At 42.5% G+C, this 12464-nt stretch overlaps 1 protein-coding gene across 1 annotated transcript in view; it reads right to left on the reverse strand.

Moving 5' to 3' along the window:
• Positions 1–12464, reverse strand: part of LOC116984416 (mucin-2-like) — a 103745-nt gene that overhangs the window by 68165 nt on the left and 23116 nt on the right. Inside the window, exons 19-27 of the mRNA XM_033038569.1 lie at positions 10842–10993; positions 10591–10729; positions 9892–10002; positions 8553–8732; positions 6898–7137; positions 4214–4370; positions 3073–3201; positions 1987–2134; positions 662–705 (exon numbers count right to left, since the gene is read on the reverse strand). Coding sequence (XP_032894460.1) covers positions 662–705; positions 1987–2134; positions 3073–3201; positions 4214–4370; positions 6898–7137; positions 8553–8732; positions 9892–10002; positions 10591–10729; positions 10842–10993 — 1300 coding nt within the window. The remainder of the gene's footprint in view (positions 1–661; positions 706–1986; positions 2135–3072; positions 3202–4213; positions 4371–6897; positions 7138–8552; positions 8733–9891; positions 10003–10590; positions 10730–10841; positions 10994–12464) is intronic.

The raw sequence follows: 12464 nt of genomic DNA on the forward strand, positions 1-12464 counted from the left end.
GAGGCAGCATCTATGGAGCGAAGGAGTAGGTGATGTTTCGGGTCGATACCCTTCTCCAGACTGATGTGGGGGTGGTGGGGATGGGGAGAAGAAAGGAAGAGGCGGAGACAGTGGGCTGTGGGAGAGCTAGGAAGGGGAGGGGAACGAGGGAGAAAGGCAAGGACTACCTGAAATTGGAGAAGTCAATGGGAGAAGTCAATGGCAATGGAATTGGAGAAGTCAAGACATTGACTTTCATTCGTGCAGTTAGCAGTTAGCAGTTAAGATTATAAGAACCAGAGGACATAGTTTTAAGGCAAGAGGGGAAAGATTTAATAGAAATCTGGGAGGCAACGTTTTCATACAGTGAGTATATTGAATGAGTTGCCAGAGGCAGTAGTTGAAGTAGGTTCTATATACAACATTTAAAAGCCATTTGGACAGCTACATGGTTTGGAAAGATTTAGGGAGCAGTTGGCACTAGTGTAGATGGGGTCTATGACTCGAATTGGGTCTGATTGTTTTCATTCTTTCCTCATTCCTTAACCACAATCCAGCAACATTATTTTCATCTACTCTTTGTCCTTTAGTATCCTGAATATTTCAGTCATCAATTACATTACGTCCGATTTATTTTGAAAAATAAAACACCCAAGATGAGCCTTGTGTGCAATGGACATACCTGATTTGTGGTAGGTGCAATGTACTTCACCATTATTACACTTGCTAAAAAATATAAACAAAATGCATTAGTTATTCAATTTGACATTTCAGAACTGATATGCAAAAAAATGACCGTGTTTCTTTATAACTTTAGCTATCTTGCCATTGTTTAAAATTGAGAAATTGTCATTCATACACAAGAGAATATGGAGTGAGGAAGATTAATTGGTTATTGAACCTTTGAAAGTAGCATCTGTTGCACTGAACTGCTCATATTTTAGTTGATACCACATCTTCATCGGAGTTTGCTAAAATGAATATTTTATGAAAGAGTAATTTCATATTTGATTGTAGTCATTGAGCTCTGGGTGTAGATTTGCTCTCCAAGTCCTTTGGCAGGATGTGAACCCATGTCATCAACCTTCCCGAGCCCACATTGCAGCCTCCAAAACTGCAGAAGGAGAACACCACCTCACAACCTATCCACCTGCCACCTGCTGCACCAGTGGTGGGGCCCGTGGATCCAACATTGGTGTTGATTGCTGTATTTGTGTACAGTGACCATTTAAAATCCCCTGCGGTATAAGATGCCAACATTTGTCCCTTGACGGAGATGTGACTTTTTTGTATCGTGCCTTAACATCGTGGAGCTGGCGGTCCCTTTGTTAGGGATCAACTTCAGGAGCTCCAATCGCAGGAGGTTCGACCGCCCCGATCACGGGAGCCTCGATCGCCCCGATGCGGTGGGTTCGATTGGCGAATGCCTGACTGTGGATGTTTCAATTGCCCCGACTCGCGGGAAGGTATCCATTATTTGTCTTCCATCACAGTGGGGAATATGACGTCGCCGAAAAACAAGATGGACGTGCTGCCTGCGCTAGTGAGGACTCGGAGGGAGTGCCGTGAGTGCGGTGATCTCGTTGTTTACGGGGACATGGCGCCATGAGGACAGCCCGGAGTCTAGTGCGAGTGTGGACGGCTTTCTGATTGTTCGGGCGGACATGGACTGCAGAGAGTGTGATAGCGGTCGGTACAACTCTGGTCACATGATGATGGAGTGTGTGTGTGTGTGGCCCGGACATTAAACTGATGGCTGTGGATCTCCGCTTATGCTGCGTGCCTTGAGGATTCTCACACACCGCTGTGGGGGCTGTTTAAGTCTATGTTTAATCTTTATGTAGTTATGCATCTTGTTGCTTTTTTTGTATGACTGTTGGCAAATCAAATTTTTCATTTTAAACACCTCGCTACACTTGTTGCACTCTCGACGGGCCTCCTTGTCTTTAGTTCCCTGCACTTGCAATGAGTTTCACTTACTACTTTTTACAGGAACATGTTACTTACCAGGATTCACAATTCCGAGTAGATGGGACTGATTGGCCTGGCTCGTAGTATGTCCCATTAATGTGACAGGGACAGTTGCTCAATGGAACACACTGCATCTTATCTTCATCTAGAAACGGCTTCTCTGAGGGACAGTCTGGGTAGCAGCCTATGGAAACAACAAAATTATCAGATTACAACTGACTGCTCAAACATTCAGAGCACCAGGATTGTTGCTCTGTGGTCGACCTGCAGACTAATTTGTTCCAAATCACAAAGAAATCCAGCAGTACTTTAAATTGCAATGAGCAACTTGATACCATTTTTTTCTTCGGTGTAATATTCTATCTGGTTTCTAATAACAATGGTTATTATCAGGAAATGGGTGTTGTGGAAGCAATACCGTATGTGACCATTTCTCCCACTCCCCTCAGGAATGTGGTGCGGTTCATGATGTGAAAGTGTCACGATTGTGGGAATGAGAGTCTGCCTCAGTACAAATCCACCAATGTACATCCAGACTAGGATGATGAGCGGAAGCAACGAACGGCAGATGCTGGTTTATACCAAAGATAGACACACAGTGCTGGAGTAACTCAGCGGGTCAGGCAGCATCTCTGACGAAAAGGGATAGGGTCGGGACCCTTCTCAGACTCTGCAATCTGGAGGTAGGGTTGCCTCCATCCATTGGTTACCCTTGCTCTTCATGATAATATATGATAGTTTGTACAATATTGAACTTAAAACCTTGGCAAGATGAAGCAAATTATACATCATGCCTTTGGTAGCCAGGATCAAACAAGTGAATGAAGTGGCAATCAAAGTGCTCACTTTTGATATTTAAACAAATGATTTCAGGTAACATGATACAGTTCATCTGTTGGATCATTTCCTCCACTTCCCACTATATTCCCTCTACTTCCTGCTAGTGCAAACTTATTATGAAGGGAAACTTCTCAGGTATAATTATGAATTTGAAAGGTTTCCTGTAGAATGACTTTTGCTCACTTATCGAGACAGAAGATAAACCTACATTGATGCAGTTTGCTTGTTATTCAACATTTAATGAAATCCCATCACTTCATTAATTAACAGAGACGCTGTTACCTTCAAGTTTGGGGATAATTTTGGAGCAAGCCCCACTTGGGTTCTGGCAGGTTTTGACGCAGGGAATCCCGCACGGTGCATAGTGCCATTCACACTCATCATTCGGATTGTAGTAAGTACAGAAGAGAGCTGGAAACATAAAAAGCATTCCGAGTAGTCATCAGTCTTGTCACCTAAACATCGTGGAATAGATTCACATTCGTGTTGTTTACCAGAGTGCGAATATGGTGGAACAGATTGTTCCCTTGGCAATAATATGGATTAGATTGCTGCCTGAATGAATGCTATCTTACTTTTATTTTATATAAAATCTGTCCTCCGAAGAACTCTCCCTAGGTGAGGAAGGACTTGCACTGACATTGAAGCCACAGCATTTTGTTTGTTGATTCTTTGGAAAGTTAAGAATTGTAAGAGATCCTGATATAGTAATGTAAAGCAGAACACCATTCTGTGGAATGGATTCCTTCCATTTTTAAACTGCAAAGAATGAAATGGTCCTGATGGATTATTTTATCTTACATTCCTCTGACTAATGAATTAATTTTAACTCTGTTTGAATCTGACAATGTCCAGAACCTGGTGGGTGGGTGGTGACACACAGGATGGGAGGATGCCAAGTGGGGTGTAGAGATGGTAACGACAGGATCAGAGTCGGCCTCACACTAATGAATTAAAATTCCTTGTCGGCACAGTGACACAGCAGTAGCACTGCTGCGAGACCCGGGTTCGATCCTGACTGTGGGTGCTGTCAGTACAGAGTTTGTATGTTCTCTCTGTGACTCTGGGTTTTCTCCTGGTGCTGTGGTCTCGTCCCACCTTTCTAAAGATGTGCAGCTTTGTAGGTTTAATTGAATTCTGTAAATTACCCCTGGTGAGCAGGATGTAAAACTGGGATAACATAGAACCAGTGTACAGGATTATTGTTGGTCGGCGCTGACTCGGTGGGCCGAAGGGCCTGTTTGCAAGCTGTGTCTCTAAACTCTAAACTAAAGCGACAAAAGGATTTTTCTCAATGACAGGGAAGAACAACTCAAGCTTAGCGAAGAGCAATTCATAACTGGCAATGATGAAGTGGAGATGGAGGGATCTGGCGATTAACTGCTCTAAGCCTAAAAGTGAATGGAAGCACAACATTACTCACGACAAAGTTCTGGGGTCCTCCAGGAAACGCACAGCCCTGCCATCCTACAGGCCAGAGAGTAGGCAGCGATAGCAGTACACAGACATTCGCAGTCCCCACCAGTGTCACAGGCACATGCATCCCGTACACAAGACTCGTAAAACGGGGCTGGATCCACCTGAAAAATATGCATGCAAATGACTGCCATTTCATTCAAAAATAATGTGTGAATTTAAATGATGAAACAGCTGCAAAATATATTAGCGAGGGCGGAGATGAGGAAACATATTTTCTCACAGAGAGTGGTGAGTCTGTGGAATTCTCACAGAGAGTGGTGAGTCTGTGGAATTCTCACAGAGAGTGGTGAGTCTGTGGAATTCTCTGCCTGGAGACACGTTCTCTGGATGCTTTCAAGAGAGAGCTAGATAGGGCTCTCAAAGATAGCGGAGTCAGGGGATATGGGGAGAAGGCAGGAACGGGGTACTGATTGGGGATGATCAGCCATGATCACATTGAATGGCGGTGCTGGCTCGAACGGCCGAATGGCCAACTCCTGCACCTATTGTCTTTTGTCTATTGACGTACCAGGAGTATTGTGTTCATTTTTGGTCACCCTGGTATAGGAAAGATGCCATTAAGCTAGAAAGCATGCAGAATAGATTTATGAGGATGTGGTCAGGACTCAAGGCACAGAGCTACGGGGAGATATTGGGTAGGCTTGAACTTTATTTCTTGGAGCCCAAGAGCCTGGGCGGTGACTTTATAGGAGATGTATAAAATCATGAGGGGCAAAGATAGGTTGAATGCGTAGTCTTCTTCCAAGTGCTGGGAAATCAAGAACTAGATGGCATAGGTTTAAAGTGATTATGTTGTCTGCATCCCGAGGTAACAGGTAGTGTAGATGGATTCAATGGAGGGTAATCTAGTTTGCTGATAGACTGACTTCTCCACAACCCTGCGATTTCTTGCAGTCTGAAGCAGAGCAGTTGTCATACCAAGCTGAGATGCATCTGGATAGGATGCTTTCTCTGTAGAAGTGGGTAAAAGTCATTGGAGATGTAAATTTCCTTAGTTCCTGAGAAGTTGCCGTATGGTAAGATTCAGGTGGCACTTGCCATCCCATTGAATTGCAAGTGATCTTTTTAAAGATCAAATATAACCCATTTAAAGCTAGAGGGCAAAGGTTTAAACTGAGGACTAAAGCTGTTAGAGTAGATCGGAGGAGATTATTTTAGACTCGGAGGGTAGTTGGAATCTGGAATCCACTGCTGGAGAGGATGGGGGAGGCAGGCAATCTCACAATGTTTAAGTAGTATCTTGACAAAGACTTGAATTGTCAAAGCTATGAATTAACTATATGGGGTAAATGGGATTAGTGCAGATTGAGTACAATGGTTGGCATGGACATAGTGGACCAAAGGGCTTGACTCTGTTCTATATCTTTCTAAGACTCTCTAACAATTTAAGGGCATGCACAAATTCATTTGAGAAACATCATTTGGGAGGGGGAAGAGTGAAATCTTGTCAATTCTAAAACAAGATTCTCGAGGATTTTGCCAGCATTGAAGCTTTTGGGCTACAAGGAAAGACTGGACAGGCAGGGACTGTATACAATTCAAGTGCTCATCCAGATAGTACTTAAACATTGTGTGATTGCCTGCCTCCACACCCTCCTCAACAGTGTGTTCCAGATTCCAACCTCCTTCTAAGTGTAACGTAATCTCCATAGATTGCCTCTTGTATTCCCTGGAGTGAAGAAGGTCGAGGGGTGGAAATAGAAGTTTTTTAAATCACGAGAGATGTAGATAATGTGAATGGTCAGAGTCTTTTTCCCCAGAGTAGGGGAATCTTAAATTAGAGGATGTAGACTTAAAGTGAATCTGAGGGGGTAACCTTTTCACAAAGAGGGTGATGGGTGTTTGGAATGAACTGTCAGAAGTAGATGCAGGTACTATTATACATTTAAAAGACGCTTGGACATGTTCGTGGACAAGAAAGGTTTGGAGGGACACAGTCAAATGAAAGCAAATGGGTCTAGTTCAGGAAGACATATTGGTCAGCGTGGACAAGTTGGGATGAAGAACCTGTTTCCATGCTGTATAAATGCTATGCCAGGCATTTCTCTGTCTCTCCCTCAGGGGGTGACACGGTGACACGCGCCAGAGATCCTGGTTCGATCCTGACCTTGGGTGTTCTCAATACGGAGTTTGTATGTTCTCCCTGTGGACTGTGTGGGTTTTTCTCCGAGATCTTGGGTTTCCTCCCACACTCCAAAGACGTACAGGTCTGTAGGTTAATTGGCTTGGGGTAAATGTAAAATTATACCTAGTGTGTATGGGGTAGTGTTGATGTGCGGGGATCGTTGCTTGGTGTGGACTCGGTGACCTGATGGGCCTGTTTTCGCGCTGCATCTCTAAACTAAAAAAAAAACTAAATATGATATTCAATGGTAGCTAACATACCTCTGAAATTTGTGACATATACTGTAAAGGGTTTTGTATTTAGTTATTTGTTGTATCTGGAAGGCAAAGGACATTTTACTCTATGGCAACGGAAAATGTTGAGATCCTTGCAGTAGTATCTCGTGGATGGTATATGTGCTTCCACAAATTATTAATTGTTGCTTATAGATAGAGTCATTTGTGGATTAATTGTGTAAAGGCAAGGCAAAGGCACATTAAACACCTTGATGTTAAGAATAGTACCTGAGAATTACAAGGTAGGAATGGCCCATTCTTGAGGATGCTGCATTGCTTCTGAGCCCATGCATCTCGATGCACATTAATCGAGCAGGGGTCTTCAGGTTTCTTCGCATTTGCACAGACAGGAGACACCTTCCAACTGTTTCCAAACTCGTCAGCATTTGCAACTACTAAATGACTTCTTGTGGTGAAATCATTGTGTACGTTCCCATCATAATTACCGCACAATCCACATATGGTTCCCTGCAATTAATCCAAAACAATCAATCCCCAAGATACGTTATGGTCACACCTACACGGTACCTTCTCGGATTTAGTGTGTTAAAACATATCTTTGCAATTGAAATAATGGAGAAATAAATCAAGAGAGCAATAGATTTTAATCACAACAATTATGCTAACAAAATAAGATTTCAAAGTAGATATTATATCTGCATTGAGTGTTGATTACTTACAATGCTGGCGATTCTCCAAACTATAATAATCTCATGATCTGAATTGTTCATGTACTCCTAGCTTCATATCATTGTGTTAAATCATGCCAGGATATCCTTATAATTCTGGCAGTGCTTGCTTTCACCACGATTAAAATTGTTTACATTGAGATTTGTTATCATGCGGGCGGCACGGTGGCGGAGCAGATGAGCTACTGTCTTACAGCGCCAGGGACCCAGGTTCAATCCTGACCACAGGTGCTTTTCTGTACGTAGTTTGTACATTCCCCCCCAGACCAGCGTGGGTTTTCAGTTTCCTCCCACACTCTAAAGAAGTACAGGTTTGTAGGTTAATTGGCTTAGTATAAATGTAAATTTGTCCCTAGTATGTGGGGATCGCTGGTCGGTGTGAACTCGATGGGCCGAAGGGAATGTTTCGCCCTCTATCTCTAAACTAAACTAGACTATGATAACCTAAACCTTGAAATGATTATTTTAGCATATTAACATATTTTAACCGTAACAAGTTGATTCGATCTGACATTAGAGAAATTCTGGTGTATGTGTACACAGAAACCCTGAACCATCTGGATCATGCGGTTAAAAACCACATATCATTCTCTCTTTTATTAGTTGAGGCATATAAAGCAAGAAATTAAAAGAAAAACACTAGTCATGTCACAGCAAGAGTACCAAGAGTACCATATTATAGAAAGGACATATATGAGAGAATGTACAAAGGCATGTTGTCAGTGCCAGTAAATTATGGCAAAGACGTAAGTCTGGTGTTGCTTATTTTGGAACAAAAGACTAAGGGAGATTTAATGAAAGTGCTTCAACTTATGAACAATAACTAGACACACTGAGTTTAATGGTAGAGGGAAGTTGAGGAAATGTATTTTCATTCAGGGTTTAAAATTCCCTGTCTGAAAGCATGGTGCAGGCAATTGTGCCATGCATGTGTGAGGAGCCTGGATGGACATTAGCAGCAAGAATGACTGGAGCTGGGATTATCCATTTATTTGTGGCCATCATGCATACCGTTTGCTGAATGGTCTCCACTCGCCCTGTACTTCTGAACGACCTCAGTGTCATGTACATTTGTGGAATTTGACATATTTCTAATAAACATAAGTAAATCTAAAATGTTCTTATTTAAAAAAAAAAATAAAGTTGCCCTTTCGGCAAATGGGAATATTCACAAGGTTCACTGCAAGTACTTACCTTGAATGAGTGACTCAGTTTAATGGTCAGGCTTGTTTTCTTGTCCCAGAATAGTATAATTCCATTGCTGGCCTCTAGTACAAGATAGATGCCAAGATTACGTACTTTGTAAGGCACTTGTATACCACTCATCAGCTTCACCGTCTCATACTTTCCGTCTGACAGTTTTATTTCAGTGTTCTGAAAGTTCAAACAATCACATGAAACAAGTGCGAAATAAATGACACATTCAGCAACTGGTCTCTCAGCTTATTGGAAAAAGGGTGGCATGTTCACAACTGATGCTATTATTAACACACATACTGTATAGGCCGAGATATTTGGACATATGGGCTTCTTTATTCAACATCAAGTCTAGGACATCCATGCACTGAAATAGTAAATAAGTGCAGAAGGGATTATTGAAAGGAAACGTGGTGCTGGGCGGCACTTTAGAGAAGTCCTCTGATAGTCTGCCATCAATTGCATGTTGAGTCACCATGAAGCAATATTTGTATTTGGGAATTGGGAGCTGTAACTGCCACAGGAGCAATCAGAGAGTGCCTCCATATTTGGAGAACTCTACAATGACCAACAAATGTCCGTGCTTCTGTGGGCTGCGGGAGGAATAGATGACATCTCACCTTGTCGAGCAGAGAGAACACATTGAAGAGTCAACACACTGTGATGTTTGGTTTGAAGCATCAGCTATAGTCTGGGATGTTCCTGACACAGCTGAGGTAACAACCCATAGAATGTAATAATTATACTGATGTATGTTCAAGCTCATCTTCCCATTCCTAACCGGACGGTTTATCGGGATGCATCACAGCTTGGTTTGAGAACAGCTCCAAGACCGCAAGAAATTGCAACGAATTGTGGACGCAGCTCACACCATCACACAAACCAACATCCCTTCCATTGACTCCATTTCTAACGCACCCTGGCCACTCCCTCTTCTCCCCTCTCCCATCGGGCAAAAGGTATAGAGGTGTGAAGACGCACACCTCCAGATTCAGGGGCAGTTTTATCCCCAGCTGTTATCAGGCCACTGAATCATCCTACCACAACTAGAGAGCAGCCCTGAACTACTATCTACCTCATAGGAAACCTTCGAACTATCTTTGATTGGACTTTACTGGCTTTACTTTGCACTAAACGTTATTCCCTTATCATGTATCTATACACTGTGGACGGCACGATAGTAATCATGTTTTGTCTTTCCGCTGACTGGTTAGTACACAACAAAAGCTTCTCATTGTTTCTCAGTACACGTGACAATAAACTAAAACTGAACTGAACTGAACTGCCTGTGAACGGCAAAGAAGAAGCACCAACAAGCACTTGTTTATTCACTTACACCCAAGAAGATTTTGATTGATTTAGAACACGTTGTCCCAGTCGTGCCACAAGGGATGTTTTCAGTGATTATCCTGAAGGTTCCATTGGAAGGATTATTTCCACAATAATCCTGAAACAATCATATAAAGACAAGGTTAAAGACCATCTATATGCATAATAGAGGGCACAGAATTTAGGTACATAATTCATCATTTTTCTTTAAATATCCGAATAGATGTAAAAGTTTAGATATTTGAAGCATAATAACAATAATAAACATAATTTATCATAATTGCTTCAGTATTATCAATGATTGGGCGGCACGGTGGCATAGCGGTAGAGCAACGTTGGCATAGCGGTAGCCTTAAAGCGCCAGAGACACGGGTTCGATGCAGACTACGGGTGCTTGTCTGTACGGAGTTTGTACGTTCTCCCCGTGACCTGCGTGGGTTTCCCCCGAGATCATCGGTTTCCTCCCACCCTCCAAAGACGTGCAGGTTTGTTGGTTAATTGGCTTGGTAAATTGTCCCTGGTGTGTGAAGGATAGTGTCAGTGTGCAGGGATCGCCAGTTGGTGTGGACTCGATGGGCCGAAGGGCCTGTTTCCGCGCTGTATCACTGAACTAAACTAAAATTTACATTCCACATTAATATTCAAATTCATCACTGAATTGAAATGTAACTATAATAATGCAAAGGCCATATTTGTCTAACAATACCTGTGCAACTATATATTCACAGTCCCCATTGAAAATGTAGCGTTGTCCATCAAACGTGATGTAATTCCCATCGCCATAGATCATGCATGTTCCGTGACACTCATGTCCTGAGCAGGTCCAAGATCTGTTATTGCATACACTGAAAATCAAACAAGATGTTTACTAACCACGATGTATAAGCTCTGAGATTCTGCACTTGTTTCCTACAGATCAAGCTAACGGCAAAATGAGAGTGAACATTTTCTACATACCATGAGTTGCAGTCTACCTGGAGGCTTTCCCCAGATTGATATTGGATGCCATTGTGTGTGCAGGGACATTCATTTAAGGGAATACAGCCACCATTTCCATCAGAAAGCAAACCTTCAGGACACATGCATCCAGAGACACAATCGGTATCATACTGCAGAGACAATTAAAAATTATATTAATATTTGATCTCTGCACTACTTTGGTTCTTTTGCAGACAGAGCCTGAGAGTAGATGTTGAGATGCTGCATTCTCAGTAGGGTGAACAGTGCTAAGTAAATGCTTCTTTCAATATACCAAAACGAGCACCAACTACTACTAGATGCATTAACATTTTAAAGTGAGACACAGAACTGAACTTTAAGTTGGTTTTCTGTTTTTTCTTGCAGTCTTTTTTATTCACTGTCCAGCACAATTTATGTTCAATTTATGTTTTAGTGTGTTTGCCTGAGTCTATATGCCTGTGATGCTGTTGCAAGCAAGATTTTCATTGTACCTGTACCTCACCGTGCTTTTGCTTACGACAATAAACTCAACTTGGCTTGGGTGGCTGATGAAAACTAAGCAAACAGGCATCGGAGCATCAGACTATGTTGACGGGTCTGAGCCTCTAACATCTATGTTTATCTCCTGGACGTTGAGGTATACTTGAGCAAGCTCCGTGGAAGAGGCAGGCTGTTGGTATATCTGGTAATCCTCAAATACTCACACATGTAACATGGTTTGCAGGTTTACTCAACTGACCAGAACTTACATACAAAAAAAAGTGGAGGAACACAACAGGATTGAAGAAATGAGATGGAATGATCCTGCCAATGCTCTGCTGTTAACAATGTATGAACCACACAAGAAGGCTGCTACAGAAGGCTGTGGGGGTCAAGTTAATAGATATTTTTAGGCAGAGATAGATAGATAGATTCTTGATTAGTACGGGTGTCGGGGGATATGGCGTTGGGACGAAGAGATAGATCAGCTATGGTTGAATGACGGAGTAGACTTGATGTGTCGGATGGCCTAATTCTGCTATCACTTATGACCATATGTATGACCTTATAAGCCGGCCCTGACACATCCCTCCAGTTCTGGACTCCAGCAGCTGAGACCAATCTTGCAGGGATTCTCCACATCACTTTGTGAGGAATGACCTCACAAAATGTGTACCTGCTACTGGAATTGCAAGCAGTCAGTGATATTTGCAGGCCAAAGGATTAGCGACACAGGAGAAACTAAGTCACCACAGTTTGCTTACTTTCATGTTCTTCACTGGTTATGGGGCTTTAGTTTCTTAATTTCCTAAATTGTCACCGTACCCCTGGGGTGGCTGCAGTAATCAGTCAGCACTGAGTCGGAACTGTGTTGGTCCTGGCTATTCACAATATATAACAATGTGGAAAGCCCGTAGAACAGGGCAGGAATTGGGCCTTCAGACCACACTGTTAGTGCAGGAAAGGAAGTCAAGTTACACTGATCTCTATCTGCGTGTGATCCAAAATAAGTGCATTCTTTAAAACTCTGTGCTCTCGCAGTGAATTCACACACTGAGGATTATCCTGTTTCTGAATTAAGTGGAGCTTTTCAAGAATGCAAAGATTTTCAAACAATGGAGCTATTACAGTTGTGTGATT

The sequence above is a fragment of the Amblyraja radiata genome, chromosome 20 (genome assembly GCF_010909765.2).
Source record: "Amblyraja radiata isolate CabotCenter1 chromosome 20, sAmbRad1.1.pri, whole genome shotgun sequence".
In the NCBI taxonomy this organism is placed as follows: domain Eukaryota; kingdom Metazoa; phylum Chordata; class Chondrichthyes; order Rajiformes; family Rajidae; genus Amblyraja; species Amblyraja radiata.